We start from the raw sequence: 21,123 nt of genomic DNA on the forward strand, positions 1-21,123 counted from the left end.
AATTAAGAGAACATGCACATCTGGCAGGCTTTCACCAAAAGCTTCCATGGGACAAGGACAACATGACAAAACGTGACCTCAGGCTGAATACCTCATACAAATGTTCAGCGCACGTCATGTAAAGTTTTCAATCCCAGAAATTTTGCCTCCTGCCTAATTAAGTTCTCCCTTCTGCCCTTTTAAAAAAATCTAAGCAGGTCCTGAAAATTCTGCCATTAACTCAGTTTCTCTCTCCACAAATACTGCAAGAACTTCTGAATTTCCAGTATTTTCTGCCTTTTTGCCTAAATGAACTTGTTCAGCCACTGCTCCTAGCCTCTTTTCATTTAGAAAATACATTGATTTACTTTTCATAGGCCCAAAATGAAAGACCTTCCCACTTGAACTCCATCTGCCACACTTTTTCCACTAAATAAAAGTTATTATAATAACTAAATACAATTAAAAGCTATGGCTCCCAAATTGCTGTGTGATATCACTAGTCACATCCAACAATTTCAGTACATACCCAATGAGGTGGATACTATGTCAGGATAGATTACCTATAACCAGAAAACGCCTGACCTAGAAGTGAGTTGGCACTTCGCTGACATGAAATTTAACATTGTGGGCAGCCAATACTGGATCAGAGTGAGACTTCAAGCCTTCAAGGGCAGGAGGTACCAATTTAATTGGCCGGAAACTCTGTAGTCCAAGCTGCGTCAAACAAGAGAAGAGGCCACTGAAGGGACTATAAGTAGTCCTGAGGAAGAAGCAAAGATGTTGTCTGGACTTCAGAGAAGCTTGGCACGCACAGCTGGGGCCTCCAGTAGGGGGTGTACGAAGGACAGAAAAGCCAGGAGTAGAACAAAGTGGAAATATCATCTTGAGGACCAACAAAAATACTGAATATTTAGGGAGAAGATGAAAAGAAAAATAACCGAAGCAAAGATGAATAATGAGAGAAGACGAGCACCTAACAAAGGGAAATCCCAAAGTCTTCTATAGGCATATAAAAGTAAGGAAGTGGCTAAAAGGGGAGAAGGGCCAGAGACCAAAAAAGGGATGTACATATGGAGGAAGGGGCCATGGCTAAGATTTTAAATAAATACTTTGCCTCCATTTTTGCAAAAGAAGAGGATGCTACCCAAGATATGGTGACAAAAGAAGAAACACTGTCACTTCAAAATTAAGGAGGAAAAGGTTTTGGATAGATTGTTGGCACTTAAGAGTTCACAAGGCACTGGGACCGAATGAGATGAATCGATTTTGAAGGAATTGACAGTAGTAATTGCAGGGGCATTGGCCATAATCTTTCAGTATTCCCTGGATGCTGGGGAGGTGGAGATAGCAGTTAATAAAGAATACAGTGTTCTCAGCTTTATTCATAGGGGCATAAAGTACTAGAGCAAGGAAGTGACATTGATAAAAGATACCTGTTAGCCCTTAGCTGGAGTATTGCTTCTAGTTGAGGTTGTCATATCACAGGAAAAATGTGAATACATTAGAGGGAGGACAGAAGCAATTTACAAGAATGGTTCCAGGAATGAGAAAGTTCAGTTATGAGAATACATTGAAGAAGTTAGAACTGTTCTCCTTGGACAGGAGGAGGCTGAAAGGAGATCTTATACAGGTTTTCAAAATCATGAGCGGACTGGACAGAGTAGTTAGGAAAAAGCCGTTATGAACAAGAGGCCACAGATTTAAAGTAATTTGCAAACAATGTAAGGGCAAAGTGAGAAAATTTTTTTTTCGCACAACGAGTAGTTTGGGAATAGAATCCACTGCCTGGAAATGATGTGGCGACAGGTTCTAATGAAGCAGTCAAGAAGGCACTGGTTGATTATTTAGTTAGAGATACAGGAGATATGCAGAAAAGGCAAGAGATTGGCATTAAGTAATAGTAATGATAGGCCAAATGACCTTCTTCTGCACAGTAACAATTCTGTGATTTTGAGAGGTGGATGTCCTCAATGGGTAAAATAGGACAGCGTAAAGGAGGGACCCTAATCTTATTTTATTTCTTGCCTCCAAGCAGCCAGTGAAATGAAAGCCACGGTCCCCCAACTTACAAAAAATTGGGGTGGAAGCAGGATGAAGCCCAGAAGTGGCAGATAATTATCCACTTAAGGTTCCCAATAAGCCTGGGTGGCTGGGCATTTTGATGCCTTAGCCAAATCCTCTATATGGGAGACAGATTTTAAGTGCAAGAACTGCCAATCCGTTTTATTTTAAATGCCCTTTTGCTTTCTGTTACGCCAGTCTGAAGCTGTAAGATTCACCTCATTATCCCCACACTGACTCTTACCTCCTAACCAACTCCATATCCAAGCCAATAGGTTGTCCTTAGATCTATTGCTCTGATTTTGGATCCATGCAACCACTGCAGCTGTTGACTAGATTGCATTCACACAAAAGCAATAATGTGGCAGCACATTATTTTGTGAACGGTAAGTGTTGTGCTCAGTATTCAGTGGTAGTTTTGTCATTTCCCAAGTGAAATTCACCTTGTCGTTTCATAAAGCTCAAAAATGCACAACACCATGTTTATAATTTCAACCTACATATTTGCAAATTTACAACTCTAAATACATTTCTTAGTAAGCCACCTTATTGACAATGTGCGCTGCCGAGTAAAATGCAATATTTCCGGGTTTAGTCAATCTCATCTCATGGACATTTGGCTTTACAAATTATTTTGTTGAAACATGTATAAATCTTAAGTTTCTAAGGCACTGATGAAAATATGTACTCTCAATAATTTTTAGAATAGAAAAGGGTGATTTAAAGGACTGCAGTGAAAGTCCATTGAATCTATCTGTAAATCTTAACAGAATGTCAGGGACCTTCTCTAATGTAAACAAAGTTTTAACTACTCAGCAGGAGTTAAACGCATTGTTTGCATTAATACTCAGGGTTACTTTGATGCTTTTACTGCTTTTTAGATGATTCACTAGAGAAAAAAACAAAAATATGGAATTTTATTGAGCAGGCATACAACAAATAATTGAAAATGAACTGGAGTATTCCTCCCAACCTACAGATAAAATGACATTCTGAAGTCAATTTTGTGCTTTTTATGACAGTTTTCAAGAAACTTAAAGTCAAGCATTTTTCTTCTTTTCCATTAATGTTTGGGAAAAACAAGGTACATTTAGTAATTTGCAAAGTGAGGATACTTTATAATTCATCTTGAATTAAGGATTATTAAACCAATCATCTATACTGCCTTCACTAGAAACTATATACATTGAAAATTATGACAAAGTGTACTTTTTAATCATAGCCGCTATTTTTAAACATGGATTGGGAATAAGCATTTACGAGTTAGATTTGCAGTTACAATTTATAAATAAGTACATTGTCAGACTATAGTAGCTTCCTCACTGTTCTTCCAGTTATACATCTTCCAGTTCCAAAGTAATGTCCGAGTGGATTTTTTACCCTTCACCCTTAACCCCTGATCTTTCACTGAGGTAGACAACTTACTATCTCAGATTTGTTTCTGAAATTTTACCAAATCTTTAACAGAAATTCTACTCACAAAAGACTATCAAAAGGGGAAAGTTTACACATTTGTACAAATACAAAATGAAGACACAAAACTTGCAACTCTATCATATCTTTGATATAGGGAAGAAACTTAATATACAGGAGTGTAACGTCAGAAAATGACACAGAACCAAAGAAGATGATTTTATGAGAGGAGTGACAAAAACTTAGCAAAAGAGGTAGATGCTCAGGAAGAGTTTAAGGAAGGGAAAGAGGGAGTTAGAGAAGCAGACAGTACTGGTGATAAATTTGTAGAGATTAAGACCTAAATGCCTGAATATGTGGTTGTCAATGGTAGGTTAAAGGGTGAGAAGCATGCATATGAGGACAGATTTGGAAGAACTGATGAGGAGGTAACTGGCCTGAAATGTTAATTCAGTTTCTCTCTCCAGCAATGCTGTCAGACTTGCTGAGCATTTCCATCATTTTCTGTGGCTTGTACATAGTATATGTTATCAATCATAATAAGAAAAACACCGCATTGACTTAAAAACACTTTGGGACATCCTAAGGTCACGAAAGAAAGGTCTGTCCCTTATTTTATTCTCAGTTCTTCTTCACAAAATAATCTGCCAGATAAAATTATTAGCATTGTGACTGCTTTCAGATACCTCACAGGGAACAAATGTAGATAAATGTGGTCATGCTTTCTTTCAATCAGTCCACCTGTTATCAATACCAAGTCAAAAAAGGAAAGTAAACATTTCCTTACAGCTCATTTTGCAAGTAATGTCATGAAAAACATCATGCCATAAGAAAGAAAGTACTGTTTCCAATTAAAAATATCAATTTGAATTATTTTTTCCTTTTAATCTACAAGACACAAACATTTTTACTTTGTTTTGTTAAGAAACCCACAGCTGCACATCAAAGAACTACTAAAACCTATACTGGATGAAAATTGTGGTCCCCTTTAAAACTGGATTTTTTCCAATAATTGTATGACTCAGTTTGTTCTTGTATAAAGTCTTTACAACAAATCTTTTCAATCTGAGAAGACATGTCTGTATTGAGATAGCCAAACCACAGTAAAGTTTTGAGAGACATTTCTTTCAGCTAGCATATCCTTTGCTTTCCTGCAACATTTTCCCATCAGCTCTCCTACCACTTCCATCATTAATGTTGCAAGATAAAGGAGATACACAGTGTATTTAAAATCAACAGCTTCTGTAAATTGTCTTTATTGGCAAGTTAGAATTAGTTCCAACTAAAAATGAACACTAAGATATGCACACAACACAGAATCTCAAAATCAGAGATCTCATGCACGAATATGGCACTTGCCTCAATTACTTGGGGGAGGTGATGGCCTAGTGGTGCTATCGCTGGATTGTTAATCCAGAGATCCAGATAACATTCTGGGGACCCGTGCTCGAATTCCGCTATGGCAGGTGGTGGAATGTGAATTCAATAAAATCTGGAATTAATAATCTAATGATCATCATAAATCCATTGCCGATTGTCGGGAAAAACCCATCTGGTTCACCTTTAGGGAAGGAAACTGCCATCCTTACCTGGTCTGACCTACAAGTGACTCCAGACCCACAGCACTGTCCTCTGGGCAATTAGGGACGGGCAATAAATGCTGCCCAGCCAGTGATGCCCTCATCCCGTGAATGAATAAACAAAAAAAAAAATGACCGTGGTTTGCAGTTCTTATAAGCAGTTGGTTATTTAAATCAGCAGTTTCATCCACTCATTTGTGGCTGACAACAATGTATCCTTCCCTGATGAGTCTAATGCATTCTATGATCATTTTGAACAGAAGGTCACTGAAATGATGTCATCTGCCCCAACAGCCTCCGGTGCACCTGTACCCACAGTCACTGCTGCAGATGAGAGATCAGCCTTCTTCAGAGTGAAGCCACAGAAAGCAACTGGCCCAGATGGAGTTCCCAGCTATGCACTCAGATCCTGTATGGACCAGCTGGTGTGAGTATTTGCCGACATCTTTAACCTCTCTTACTACAGTGTGAGATTCCTATCTGCTTCAAGAAGACCACTATCATCCTGGTGCCAAAGAAAAATGAGGCAACGTGCTTTAATGACAAACTCCTGGTGGCTCTGACATCCATCATTATGAAGTGCTTCAAGAGGTTAGTAATGGCACACATCAACTCCAGCCTCCAGACTGCCTTGATCTACAATTTGCCTACAATCGAAGTAGGTCCACAGCAAACGCCATCTTGCTGGCCCTACACTCATCCTTAGAACATCTGGATGACAAGAACACCTACGTCTGACTCCTATTTATTGACTTAGCCCCATCTTCAACACCCTAATTCCAACCAAATGCATCTCCAAACTCAGAGACCTAGGACTCTGCTCCTCCTCTGCAACTGGATCCTCGCCTTCCTGACCCGCAGACCACAGAATCAGTAAGGATAGGCAACAACACCTCCACCAAAATAATCCTCAACACCGGTGCCCCGCAGGCTGCATACTCAGCCCCTTACTATACTCCTCATACAATGACAACTGTGTGGCCAAATTCAGCTCCAACTCCATTTACAAATTTGCTAATGACACCACCATAGTGGGTCGGATCTCAAACAACGAGTCAGAATATGGAAAAGGGATAGACAGTTTAATGACAATGGTTTAAAGACAACAATCTCTCCCTCAATGTTAGCAAAACAAAGGAGCTGATCATCAACTTCAGGATGCAGAGTGGAGGACACACCCCTGTCTATCGATCGTGCTGAGGTGGAGGGGGTTGAGGTTTCTCAGAGTAAATATCACCAACAATCTATCCTGGCCCATCCACGTCGACACCACAGTCAAAAGAGCACACCAACACCTCTACTTCTTCAGAAGGCTGAGGAAATGTGGCAAGTCCACAACGACCCTTATCAATTTTTATCGATGCACCGCAGAAAGCATCCTATCCAGATGCATCATAACTTGGCATGGCAACTGCTTTGTCCAACACCGCAGGAAATTATAGAAAGTCGCGAACGCAGCCCCATTCATCACGAAAACTAGCCTTCCTTCCATTGACTCTGGCTACACTTCCTGTTGCCTCAGGAAAGCAGCTAACATAATCAAAAACCCTTCCCATTCTAGTTATACTCTCTTCCATCGGGCAGCAGATTCAAAAGTTTGAAAACACATAGCAACAGATTTAAGAACAGCTTCCTCCCCATTGTTATCAGATTTATGAGGAGACCGCTCATATATTAGAGTTAATCTTTCTCTGCAACTTCTCTGTAGCTGCAACATTATATTCTGCATTCTGTTCTATTACCCTGATGTATTTATCTAAGATATGATTAATCTGGTTAGCACTCAAAACAATACTCTTCACTGTATCTCAGTGCATGACAATGAATCAAATCAAATTGTATTTTGGTAGCCAAGGAGAGTGAGACCCAAAGTGTGAAAAGTAGACCTGGTAAGAGCAGGCCTGAACTCTGCACATTTCTTTGGATAGTCTTTGGAGATGTAAGGTACCCCTTTGGACATGGTCCTAGGTCACCCTCAGGTAAGGTCAGGTGCCCTACGGAATTGCCGAAAGGTATAAATATATGTAAAATAAATACATAAACTCATTAACTGTCAAGCTTATTGGAACTGTAAATGGGCCTGTCAGAATCAACTGTCAAGAGACCCGTCAAGAAAACCTGTCAAAAGTGTCATGAGGACCTGCCAAAAGGATCTGTCACTTAAAATTCCTACCTATTGAATATGTGAAAAAAAACTGAGGCGCTGTTTCACTTTGTCTGTTTACATAAACCTAAGGGTTTATATTAATGAATTAAAAATGCATAATGGGTTTCACATTCATTCATTATCACAGTGCCTGCCATTTCATGGTTCAAGTGACAGCTACAAGTGATTATAGACTGTTAGTAGTGGAACTATGAATTCCAATGCTTGTTATGATGGATTGTATTGTTATGAGGCATTATGTATTTGAAGGAATGTAAATGTAGTAAATTAGTTTTTATGACCAAGTAATTTTTTTCAATATGGTGAAGTCTACAACAGACACTTAGAACATTATTTTATAAAAGTTATTTTATTTTATCTGTACAAGGGGTGGGGATTTGTACTTGGTGGATACTAGGGGAGTTGGCATAGTAGGTGCAAGGGCAAATTGTGGTATGTAGTGGGTATGGGTTGGGATAAGTTGATATTAAGTTGGCATAGGGTCAATAACATTTTTTCTGGCAAGTTGAAAAATTCTAAGCAACGTGAACAGAGGGGCACAGGTTTGCAGAGATGGTATGAGGGGCCATGGAGGTAGGGAGTGGTTATGAGTTGGCATGGTGACTGTGAGGGCTGATGCCAAAAAGTTATTTGTCCATTTTAAATTTTGGACGTGCGCATTCCACCCAGCCTATCTCCTCATTATTTCTGGAATTCCCCACCCTGAGGTTTAACACAAGCAACTCCTATGGGCCTGAATGATTGACAAAAATCCAAGTTTAAATATGCTGTTATAGATGGTTGCTCTGACAAGTATATTTAAATTTAACTCTCTTTCCAAATCCCAGCAACTTTCAATTCAGCAATTCTAAAGTGGTTAAGTTGGATAGTATTGAAGAGATGCAGGCAAATCCATCCTGTTGATGGCTGCCTGTGCATTTCCATGATGTTGCTGTGTAGTCCAGTACTAAATATGTTGCTAAGTGGCTGCAAGAGTGACTCAGCAAGGGGACCCAAGTTTTTTGCAGGCTAATACCTATTATAGTCGACATTACTTAAAGCTGGATTGTACCCCTTAAAGGTGGAGTGTTCTTTGATAGTAGCAGAGACTGGAACTGCTTGAGAAACATTGAAAAACATTAGAGAATTACTGAAATGAGGCAAAATGAAGTAGAATGCATCCTTAGGTTTTTAGTAGCTGTACTGCAGTCACTGGTGAGGGTCATGGATCAGAAGGGAGAAGTTCTCTTCCATCAGAGGTCCAAGAGGCCCTTCAGATAACGGTTCAGAAGATTGTGGGAGCTGAAGCCTGTGGTAGTCATTGCCAACAATCTGATACTGAGGATGTAATGCTTAAGAAAATTAAGACCCCATACAAGTGGTCAAAGTTAATGAAAGCATCACAAAGCTAATCCTCCTAACTGTGCCACCAGTCTCACAAACAAAAAGACAGGCAGCTTGTCACGGTGGTCAGCAGTGATCAATCAAGGAGGGTGGAAACACCATACTGTAACTTGCGACATCAATCATAAACGTACACTTTCTGCCAGCAGCGCACTGACCAAAAGCACTGCATGTGCTTCAACCGAGTGGCTGCGTCTGAAAATCTAAGAGAAATAATCCTTGGTAAGGCCAAAGGAAATGCCATTCAGTCAGGGGGTCCTGGCACAGCAAATAAAGAGCACTGTCTGATATAAATCCAGGGGCTTGGATGCAATCAGTTGGCCACTGAGAGCAGTCAGGGTTAGGTAGTCCATCGTACTATTGTGAGTGCTGCAGGTCCAGCAGTCGGGAAGCTCCACAGTTATCAATCGAGAGTTTTGTCCGTCATTAGTCATGGCTGTCCACTAAAATTGGTCAAGGGTTGCCATGGTCCGTACTGGGGACCTGGGTGTCCTTGTTAATGAGTCACTAAATGCGACCACATAGATGCAATTATCACAAGATGTGGGAGCAGAATTAGGCCATTCAGCTCATCAATTCTGCTCTGCCATTTGATCATGTTTGATATGTTTCGGAGCCCCATTCTTCTGCCTTCTCCCCATAACCTTTGATCCCTCTACTAATAAATAACACATCTCTGTCTTAAATACACTCAATGACTTGGCCTTCACAGTCTTCTGTGGAAATGAGTTCCACAGATTCATCACATTCAGCTCAGTTATAAAGGGTCATCCCTTCACTAGAGGGCTGTGCCCTCTCGCACCAGTCTCTCCTACGAATGAAACATCTTCTTGCTGTCCACTCTATCCAGGCCTCTCAATATTCTGTAAGTTTCAATCAGATCCCTCCTCATCCCTCTGAATTCCATTCAGTAGAGACCCAGAGTCCTCTAATGCTCCTAATATGACAAGCAAATCAATAAGGAAGGCAGATGGTACTTTGGCATTCACCGGAAGGGGATTCAAGTACAGAGTAAAGACGTCCTGCAGCAAACGCATAAAGCTTTGGCGAGACTACAGCTGGAGTAATGTGTACAGTTGGTCTCTTTATCTAAGAAGGATATACTTGTCATGTGCGTCCAGCAGAGATTCACCTTCACCAAACTAACTCCTAGGATGGCAGGATTGACATATTAGAAGAAATTTAGGAAAATGGGGTTGTATTGTCTAGAGTTTTGAGGAATGAGAGGTGATCTAATTTAAGCTTATAGAATTCTTAAGAGTGTGACAGGAGAGTGTAGATGATGTGTTTTCCGTTGGTGGTGAATCCAGAATCAGGGGTCATAATCTCAGAATAAGGACAGCCAATTTAAGACTGAGATGGGGAGGAATTTCTTCACTCAGATGGCGGTGAGTCTTCGGAATTCCCTACCCAGAGGGTTACAGAAGCTCATTCATTAAGCATAACAAATTTCTAGATTGCTGGCGACTGGTGACATCAAAGTGATCTACCATGGGGGAGCATGCATGATGGGCTGAATGGTCTAATACTATTCCTATGTTCTTACTACCCAACATAGATCTCATAGACAGCATTTACCCATCATGTCCATCTTTGAACAAGCCACAGTCAGTCCCCTTCCACTCATCTTTTTCATGGTCTTCTTTTCCAAGTAGATTATTTTTCAAGTTTTATTTAGATTTATGGCTTTGCTAAACCAATACTCATTTCTTACTGAAACAAACAGAAATTGCTTGAGAAACTCAGCAGATCTGGCAACATATGTGAAGAAAAAACAGAGTAAACGTTGCAAGTCCAGTGGCTTCTCATCAGAACTCATTTCAACCCGTAGTTGTGTGAAGTAAAGATGTCATATGATCCAGAGCCTTTTTTAAAAAAAATGCCAGAGAATTGGATACAACTTTTTTTAAATTTGCTATTACAGATCCATCTGCCTTTATAACTTTTGCATACCTCTCAAACATTGCAGCTATTAAATTTTTTTTAACATTGTTACATTTGCTCTATATTTAATAACTGGCTGTGCTGCACAAAGACAGTTTGATCAATAACCTGTACATGTATTGAATCCACAACTAAATCTATTCTATATAAAGAACATTTATTCCAAGGCAGTAAACTAATTTTCTTTATCACATTATTTTCTACTTCAAATTAGATCAATTCTCAAAATTGCTTGATAACCAATCAGCTCCCACATTCAAAATAAGTAGTGCAGCCCAGCAGGCCAAGGAAGATAGGCAAAGTATACATACAGAATAATAGAAAGGAAGCTTAGAAATAGATGCAACTTCTGCTGACAGCCTTGTTTCAACTGAACTCCTACTGGTAGCCATGACCCAACTCCCACCAGCAACCCTGACCAAATGTCTACTGACAGCCTGATTTAACCTGATTCCAAATGAGACCCAACTCACATATTCAAATGAATTGACTTAAAAGTAATATCACTTACTCTTAATGTGAAGATGATGGGTATGCTGGGCATAATAGGTTAATTAAATTATAAGTGTTAGTAGCCTTTTAAAAACAAAAATACAAAGAAGCAAATTATGCACTGAAAACTTGAAATTAATGACCAGACAGGTGATAAGTCAGATGAAGATAGGTTTAACTCAAAATTATGCTCTGCAGCACTGATTACTGTAAAAAGGGAGGAGGCAGATTGGAGGTGCACCAAAACATTTTAAAATAGTCTAGCTCTTGTGCTCAACACCCATAGACCATTAATCATAAAGCACTGTTGAAAAACTTAACAACATGTGGTATCAATAGAAACAACACACTATAAACATTCTGACCTGATGCTTCTCTCCATAAACTTTTAACTCTTTTTCAGTTCTGTCTAGTGCCAGTTCCTGACGTTGAAGCAGCTGCTGAGTTTGATGAAGTAATTTTAAAACTTCCTATGGAAATAAATGCTTCTAAATGTTACTTCATAAAATATTATGGAAAATATAACTAAGAATTCCAGAGTTTAAAAAAATGTTATTTAGAAGCTAGCAACCATGGATTTGTGTACACTGCATTTTGCTTATATTTACTCACTGTTAAATCCATAAGTGCATTCACCATTGCCTAATATTTCAAACATGTAATGCTTTGTTGGAAGTTACTGCAAAGGATATTACAAAGAAGAGGGTTCAAGGTAGCAATAAAATCCATGAATTCCAATTATCTTTAATATCTGCAACAATTTGAACATTATCCAAATCCTTAAGAACAGCCTGTTGCAATCTGACTACCCTTTACTGACCACATTTCAAATTACAACTCAATAATTTAAACGGTTACAAAATATATACTTCAATCACACACAATTTAAATGCAGGAAATCCTAAATCAGGGATAAAATCACAACAAAACTGAAAAAAGTGTAGAAAATATGAGATTCATAGTACTTCAAAACTATTTTCTGCATATACGAAAAAGTAGATGTGAATGAACAGCTGGGTAAGACTGGTAGAAAGTCACAAGAGTTTTATTCCAATGTTACGTGAACACAGGAACATGTTTCTGATTATAAGTAATTTATTAAAGTTATTCCACAATAAAGAAAAACACTAATGACTGTTCAATCTTTTGTTCTGCCCAGTCAGTTTATTACGCTCAGTTATTACATGTGAGTTAGTTTAAAAAATGAAGCACAAAATATTGAAATTTAAATAGAAGTAGTTGTCAACTGGGAAGGGAAACAGAGTGGGGGTAGAAGAAAAGGGGAGTAGACTGGGGATTAGTTGAAGGGTGGTACAGGACATGCTGCCACATCTCAGTTAATAACCTGGCAGCCTGAACCAACTCTCTTGAGCTATCCTGACCTGATTCCTGCTGGCAGCTCCCATCCTGGTACAACTGAACTCCCACTTGTGTGACAGCTCACACAATGAAAAGAACAATTGAACTTACCGCTGGTAAGTCAGCCACAACTTTATTGCCTTCAGTAAAACTTCACTTTCTTATATTAAAGAAAAATTTGTATTGACAGTAACATTTGAAAAAAAGTGCTCTGGAATACAAAAGGTATTATGTTTAATAGACATGGTAGCCGTATTCTAATTTCAAAACCAAACAAATAACAATTGGATGAATTATGAGTTTGTTTGTGGTAATAGATGAGGGAGGAATGTTGGCCAGGACACTGGGAGAATTTTTTGATTTTCTCTGTATGTTCCAATAAGCATTACTTGAGAAGAAATATGAAAGAAGGCAACATAAACCAAATGGCACAATTTTAAAGTGGGTATAGAAACTGAGACCTAGGAGGTTCACAGACATAAATTCTAGAAAGTGGCAGGACAAGTTGGCACATATGTTGAAAAGAAACATGGTATAAGATCTTTGCCTTCATAAGCAGAGGAAGAGAGTATCAGAATACAAAAGCAACAAAGTTATGATGAACTTATATAAGTCACTGATTAGAATCAAATGGTGCATTCTGACCAGTTCTGGACACTTTAAGAAAGAATGCCGATGCTTTTGAAGTGATGCAGAGTGGATTTATTAGAATTATTCCAGGATGTATGATATTTGTTTTGTCAACGGACAATAGGAGCTGGGATCTGTGAAGCAGAAAAGTTAAGGGAAGATGTAATAGTGGTATTAAAATGAAGATAGACCAGATAGAGTGAAAATTATTTCTCAAGCAGAAAGAAAGGTCAGTGGACCCAAATATTTACTTTCTCTCCACCGTTGCTGCCAGACCTGCTAACTTTCTCCAGCAATTTCTGTATTTGTTTCAGATTTCCGCATTAACAGTTCTTTGGGTTGTTTTAAAACCATGCTTAAAGCCCAATTGAGCACGAGGTCATGTGCTGCCAGCCAGGAACTTACCTTCACAGTAGATATAGTGCAAGGGCAATTAAAGCATTTCTGAGGGCACATAAGTGGCATAGATAACACTTCATTGCAAATAAAAGCTCATATTTGTAAATGTGTTGCTGTTTTACAGTGTCGCCTATCTGAACAATGTAATTGCAACTGTACTTAAAAGAATGAAGCCACACAGTTTATCCATCCTTTTACTGTATTAGCACCCCTGTCTAAGGGAATGCTATTCTTTACTTCACACCCAGCATAGCATAATATCTTGTCACTGTTCAATGTGGCACCATCACTTGCTGGAAAGCCATCAAACAATTGAAAACATTATCTTTTATTGAGGCAAAGAATGATAACTGTACCCAACTCAACTGGAACCAAGTTTCAATACATACTGCCTGGCTTGTTACACCTAATGCTGCAATGCTCTATCAGGCTGACATAGTGAAGTTCTTCCTACTCAACTCTTCAGTTTCCATCAGATCCACTCTTTGCCTGTTCCAGCTCTGCAGACCACAGCATGCTAGGATCATGGAGCACACTCTGTCTGGAGGATACTGCAATGCAATGCCCCCAGACCAATTCAAGCTTAGGAATCTCATCTTCAGCAGGCCTATCTAGTGGTCCGCGATGGCCCTAGTGAAAGAATGGATTGCAATACATCTATGCTCTGCCTCAGGTGAGAGTTGCACAACAGAATCATCAACTATGATTGCAGAAGATAACCCTTGCCTCTCAGTAACTATTCCAGTCGGGCATCTGGCCTGTGAATCAAAGCTGGACCCCTACCACAAGAAATAGGCATCATGGCAGGTTCCAGGGTACCTGCCACACACTTCTAAGATGCCCTACCATTGATCACAGATGACTTGTACATTGATAGAATGGAAGCCATTTCTGTTGGTCAGGGCTGTTGCACTATGATATGATGCCTCAATGCAATACGTGCGCTGTTTGTAACACCCTGCACTTGGAGAAGACAGCTATGTTGGCAAAGACTACTTCCCAAGCTGCCCTACTCCCCAAGATTACAGGGGAAACAAAATGAAGGAGTGTAATCTGGCACATATTGTATTGATAACAGCTTGACACATCTGTAGGTTGAGGATTGAGACATCCCCACAGGTTGCCAGTGGATTCTTGGAAGAGCAGTTGCACAAAAATACAGCTGTCAACCTGATAGCCACTGGGATAGGATGTTCACCTCCCCTTCAGATCACAAGTTTCAAACAAGCAGATAACCACAATTCTATGACGGTATCCCAGGACATCTGAGGTTTGCAGGGGAAATGTGCTTCATTCATCTGGATTAAATGACATAAAAGACAATATACTCTGGGCCTATTGCACTTCAGCTGCGACTTCTTTATATGGAGCTGTTCCTCCATTCCCACATCAGTCAAGAAAGACAGCATTGTATACAAGAGCATGTTAGCAAATACTAGAGTTCAAGGTGAGTGCAAATCAACTCTGTGCTCTTGTGCAGCCTATGACGCATTGGATTGCCTTTGTGAATTGTGGCACACAGGTGCCACTTTTAAGATCATCTTTGATTACTTCTGTTACAAAGAGATGACTACGATTAACCTGTAATGAGATGGTCAAGATTGCTTGTGACCAGGATTTGTATCCCACATAGTCGGGCACTACATATATTGTACATGCAGGATACTATGATTACAAAATGCAGGCAAATGGCACTACTTAAGTTTGGGGTACCTGGTCAGCACGGATGAGTTGGACTGAAGGCTCTGTTTCTGCGCTGTATAACGAAAAAGAATCTTCAACCTGTACTGTGAAAGTGCCTGATACAGTGAATGGCCCTTGAAGGGCCTCACATTGCTCACAAATATAGATATGTGGTCAGACAGAAAAAGCACACTTACTCTGCCTCTCTGGGCGCTGTTGCAGCAATTTTCCATTTCTATTGCGTAAAGATCACTTTTTATTTGAACTGGGGCAAGATACTGCTTCAACCCAAGGAAGCTCCGTAAGAAATTATTTACTGTTTTAAAATCAAGCTATGAAGCACATTGTGAGTTGCACATACAATGTTGCCTTGTTGGAAAAGTGAGGGAAAAGTCCAAACAAATCAAAGCCACCTGTGTGTCTTCAGGGCAATTCTGCCCAGAGACAGGCTTTTCAATTGGCACTAGTTGTTTTGGCTTCATGAAAGCTCAGCATGGTAACATGGCTCTATTGGTCACTGTGAGGGTCTGTGTTAAAATTATATATAAACTTTAGACAAAACAACCCCCAGAAGTTTGCAGCATTCACATCTCTCTCTCTATTCCATTGGTCTGCAAAACCGCCCTCTCCAACTCTTTGTTAGAAGAACAGGAAAAGGCTATATTCCAGTTGCTGAAAGGGAGAATACCAAATCCGACAGGAGAAAAAAGACACCTTGATCTAACCAAGCAACTGGTAAACTAAAGACAGATCATCACTGCACAAGTAACATTGAGACATCGCTGAAGAAAGGAAAAGGACTGTGGAACACACTCATCCAAATTTGAGCTTTTGGACCGATAATTCAGAACTATCTTCCTCGGGACTATTATGCTTTGACTCCTCCACTCAATGTTTGTCTTGGTTTGTTTTTCTTCGTGAGTCCATGAATGTGTGCACAAGTTTTAAAAGAAGTAATGTTTAATTTGCATAAATTTAAAAAATCCACTCCTATTCCTTTTCTTGTCCAACCTATACTGATAAACATTAGCAATTCATCTGGTTGACTTTTTGTCATTGGTTAAAAACAGATATTTTGCAATAAATGGATACTTTCTTGATAATGGAAAAATTTGGTGAGCATATTCCTTCTATCTGGACTAGGCAGTTAGGTAGAATTGGGCAATCCAGGAGTTTAATTAACTTTTCACATTTATGACAACTCAGGTTTGATTCACAATTGACTTTCCAAATTTTCCTATCACATCAGGGACCCCTGTTAAGCTCTTCTGTGAGCAGACCCCAGGCTAACTGTGGTCCACCCCTTTGACTAATTTGGACGGACAGCCTCAACTGATGAGCGACCAGATAATTGAATGATCTCTGTTCATCTCCCTGACTGACATATGAATCCCCAGACTGCTTACATTGGACCTGTAGCACTCACCTAGCCCACTCCCCAGATTGAAATGATTCAGAATCCCTGACCCTGACCACCCGAAGCAGCCTACTTATCGTTTCCAAGTCCCTGGACTGAGATCAAACCAATACCCTTGACTGACTGGGATGCCCTGACTGATGACAGTCCCTCATAATTTGGTTAAGGATTACTCCCATTAGACTTTGAGACATGGTCATTTGGCTGAAGCACGTATAATGCTTTTGCTGCGTAAGCCACTGGCACAGGATGTACATGTGATTTGATATAGCATGGTATTGAACAGCAACATGCCCACAACCTTGTCTGATCACTGCCGACAATCATGACAAGTTAGCTTCAGGTCTGCATTAAATGCCAATGAACACAGAAGTACTGTAAGCCTTTAAATTTTGAAAGAGGTGGCAAAGTGAAAAAAGGCATAGCAAGACAGAGTTGCAAGTAGGCAGAGAGTGAGTGCGTACTAGGAAAGTAAGCAAAGAGCCTTCAGGCACACCCTGCTCCAATGATGAAATGGGTACCTGTCATTGCATGCAAAGTAGCCTGGCAAAAGCATTACAATGCAAGGTGTTGGTATATGCCAAAGTGCAGCTTTGGATGCAGTGAGCCTGAAACCTTGGGTGTAACATTGAACCATATTTTCAATGTCGAGAACCTAATTTTTCCACACTCACCATATTTTCACATTTGACTTGCCACTGTTCATGTCATTCAGGGGCTGGAAGAAATCAGTCCTAATGTTTTATTTATAATATAGCAAAACATAATCGCCAGAGCCAAGTTTCAAGTAACAAGTTTGCCAAGCTTAGTTTTAATACAGCTCAAAACAGGCACGTAAGCAATGCATTAAACAGAACAAACAAAAGATGCCTGTTTATAAATGTATCACCGCCATTCATGTGATGCTGTCATTATCTTATTCATATCATGTTCTAACTATTGTAAATTAAATCATGTTCAGAACCAAAGATCTATACACAAGTTTCAGCACAGAAAGAGGCCCATCATATTTGCATTGATTTATGTTGAAACTAGCTGCCCATTCTAATCCAACTTTCAAACACCATCCATAGCACTTCAGATGCAAATCCAGGTTCAGTTTAAATGAGTTGAAGGTTACCACTCCAATCACCAAAATGGGCAATTCATTCCAGAAATCATCCACCCTCTGGATGAAAAGGTTTTTCTTCACGTCCTTCTGTCATAACCCTTCTATCAATCACCTTAAATCTATGCCCCCCGGCAAATGACCTCTCTACTTGTGGAAATAAGTCTTCTCTGTCCACCATATCGCTGATCATTTTGTACACCTCAATTAAGATATCCTTAAGCCTTCTGTTTTCTAAGAAAAAAAAACTGAGCCTACTTAATCCTGCCTCATGCCTGCAAATTTCAAGCTCTGGCAATATTCTTGTTAACACTTATTTGTATTCTCTCTGAAGCAATTATGCCCTTCCTATAATGTAGGAAGCAGAACTGTACAGAAAGCTCCAGCTGTAGACTAACTAGTGTCCTATATAGCATTACATCTTTGCTCTGGTATTCAACACCTTGTCCAATGAAGGAAAGTATCACATACACCTACTTTACCATCTTATCCACCTGCCTTGCCACTTTCAGGAGACGGTGAGCATGCACAATCAGGGTTTCTCAGGCCTTTACCATGCTCAATAAACTGTTTCTCCCACCTCTTCCCCCCAAAGTTCCAGTTATCTGCATATAATACTGCAGTACCTTGCATCATTTAAACTGTACATCCAGTTACACAGGTGTCGCTGCCATACAAATCTGGTCATAGAATTTTAGTAAGTGCTCATTTCTTTGTTTTTATTTGTTGCAACAATTCAGAATATTGTCAACAAAATAACACATTTTGCCAAAACAAGGAATCATATGATACACAACTCCAATGACTATGGTCTAGATATTAACATTTGTGATGTTGATAAAATATGTAAAGAATATGACATGACATTTTCATGTCTTTTTTTATTGCAAATGAGTTGGAAACTGAAGTGAATGGGCAGACAGGGAACTATCTTATGAACTATAACAGGCTTAAAAATGGAAAAGAATGAAAATTTCATTCCACTTATATTGACATTTCAGCTTATAGGGAGGCATTCGTCAGTCTGGCATTAAATTATTTTATGCTAACCTTTTTGTCTTCTTGAAAAGCCAGAACATCGCTAGATAACCTCTTGTTTAACTCTGTGTTCTTTAAAATAAAAAAGTGCAAAAATATTACACAATCATTCATAAAACTGCATATAACTGCATCTATGTTGCAATTGGGAAATTAAAGTCAACATGTCAAAACTAAGTGTAAAATTAATATTTTAAAATGTTTGAGGCAAGGGTGTGAAGCAGTTCATCATAAAGCAGCAAGGTATGGACATTCTAATCTTAGATATAGCTTAAAAAACAGAGCCAAGCACAATTTTACCAAGAGGAAGAGAAAATAAAGTAATCAGAAATCACAAAATTCCTATCAGGTCCAAGAAACTGCCCTCCTTTTGAGGTAGGGGTGCATCGAGGACTCATGTAAGGAGAACAGGTTACTTTGTTCAGCAACACAAATATATGTATCTTGCTATACTTATCTCGGTATCACCGAGTCATTTGCTACTCCACCCCGGTTAACATGAGCAACTGGGAAGTATGCAGGTTAATCGTTTTCAGTCAGCCATTGGGAGGTTAACAATATCCCCATTTCTGAAGAAGGGTCTAGGCCCAAAACGTCAGCTTTCCTGCTCCTCTGATGCTGCTTGGCCTGCTGTGTTCATCCAGCTCTACACCTTGTTATCTCAGATCCTCCATAACAAGTCTCACATTCTACTCTTCCTGTAGCAAGCCTTGTGGCTTCAGAAGGATCTTACAGGATCAAGATCAAAACTCACAGTGGAAGAGATTTTTTTAAAAAACAGTTCATTACTTGCTTTTACCAACATAGTTATTTCAAAATGCGGCAACACAGCACATAAACTGTGAGTTTATAAGCTGAAATCAATTCTGAAACATTATTTTCACTTTCCTTATTAGCAATACTATGCTATAATATTTCTCCAGAACAATATCATTTAAACTTACAGAAGTTAAAATTAAAATGTGGAGAAATTAATTTTCCTAAGTGTAATTTACTCTGTGTAACTTTGATTTTGTGTTATAGTATGGAATGAGTGATAGCAAATCAAGTAACTTCACTCCTGAATTTATTTTCACAGATGTAAAATAAGATACTAATTCACTACTGCTTGGTTTGTATTATTCCACATCAAAAGGTGTGCAATTTTTTTTTAATAAACTGCTCATGGTGGCTCAGTGATTAGCATCAGGTACCCGGGTTCAATTCCACCCCTAGGTGAGTGTGTGTGTGGAGTTTGCACATTCTCCCCTTGTCTGGGTGGGTTTCTTCCAGGTACTCTGGTTTCTACCCTCAGTCCAAAATTGTGCAGGATAAGTGGTTTGGCCATGTTAAATTGCCCATTGTATCCAGGGATGCACAGGCTAATTGGATTAGCCATGGAAAATGCAGGCTTACAGGGATAGATTAGGGGGATGGTTCTGAGCAGGATGCTCTTCAGAGGGGTGGTGTGCACTTGATGGGCCAAATGACCTGTTTCCACCCTGTAGGAATTCTATGATTCTATATTGATAAATGCTAAGAAGAAAGTCACTGTGAAATAATGTGCATTTATATCTGCTTAATTCCAATTTAGGAACAAATGGTGACTAAATTTTAAATTTGTATGACACCATCAGCAATTTCTGCTTCAGTTCTTGTAGTTGCTGCTGCTGTTCTGTAACTTGGATGTTTTCTTCTCCCAGTTTGCACTGAGAAGTGACCTTGGATCTTATCAAGTTTGCTGTTACTTTCTCCAGTTCCTGAACAGAGACAAAAGCGTACATTAGGTCACTTGAATATCATTCATTTTGAAACTGCCGTTTTCTCAAACAAAAATCTAAATAACTCTGCAATATCAAAACAGCAAACTGTAGCGGGTGACCATTACAAGCCAAAGCCTTCCAACAGCTTCGCTTTTAATTGCACAAGAATGGTACATATTTAAATCATTAATTTACTTCACTGTTTGAACTGATGGGTGTAAAAAATAAATGCTATGCGCTTTGATCTCAATTAATGGCAACTCATGGAACTTCAAGTCATAAATATTCTGCCCTTTTCTCCCCCACCCCCTCCCTTTCTGGTATAGGGTAGTCTGCTTTATATCCTTCGCTCCTTGAGCACATTGACATTTACTCAGGCAAACGGCAGAGGTTATGAATGTAGCACTCTGATAGTATCAAGGATTCTTGATGATGCCATCATATTGAACTAAGCATTCAGCACAGTAATTCTATTATCTGGCAAATGTTTGGTCTGTTTAACTGTTTTCTGAAAAACTGGAATTCCATCAATCACATCACAATTGTTGAACTGCTCTGGACTAAATCAACTAATGGGACCAATAAGTTTAATTTTATATGGTAATTGCACATGCACTGTAGTAGTTTTACATTCAAATCTTAAAAGTGTAGCCTTTATTCTTACATATATAATATATATATATAAAATTTTCCTAAGTATTAAACGACCCAAAGAATTAATTTGC

General features: G+C 39.2%; 1 protein-coding gene across 1 annotated transcript in view; it reads right to left on the bottom strand.

The window, feature by feature from the left end:
• The window catches only part of LOC109912819 (coiled-coil domain-containing protein 73), a 120,588-nt gene that overhangs the window by 36,133 nt on the left and 63,332 nt on the right, over window positions 1–21,123 (bottom strand). Inside the window, exons 10-11 of the mRNA XM_048607353.1 lie at window positions 20,267–20,395; window positions 18,669–18,728 (exon numbers count right to left, since the gene is read on the bottom strand). Of these exons, the coding sequence (XP_048463310.1) occupies window positions 18,669–18,728; window positions 20,267–20,395 (189 nt within the window). The remainder of the gene's footprint in view (window positions 1–18,668; window positions 18,729–20,266; window positions 20,396–21,123) is intronic.

This window comes from Rhincodon typus, chromosome 17, assembly GCF_021869965.1.
Source record: "Rhincodon typus isolate 14 chromosome 17, sRhiTyp1.1, whole genome shotgun sequence".
Classification (NCBI taxonomy): Eukaryota; Metazoa; Chordata; class Chondrichthyes; order Orectolobiformes; family Rhincodontidae; genus Rhincodon; species Rhincodon typus.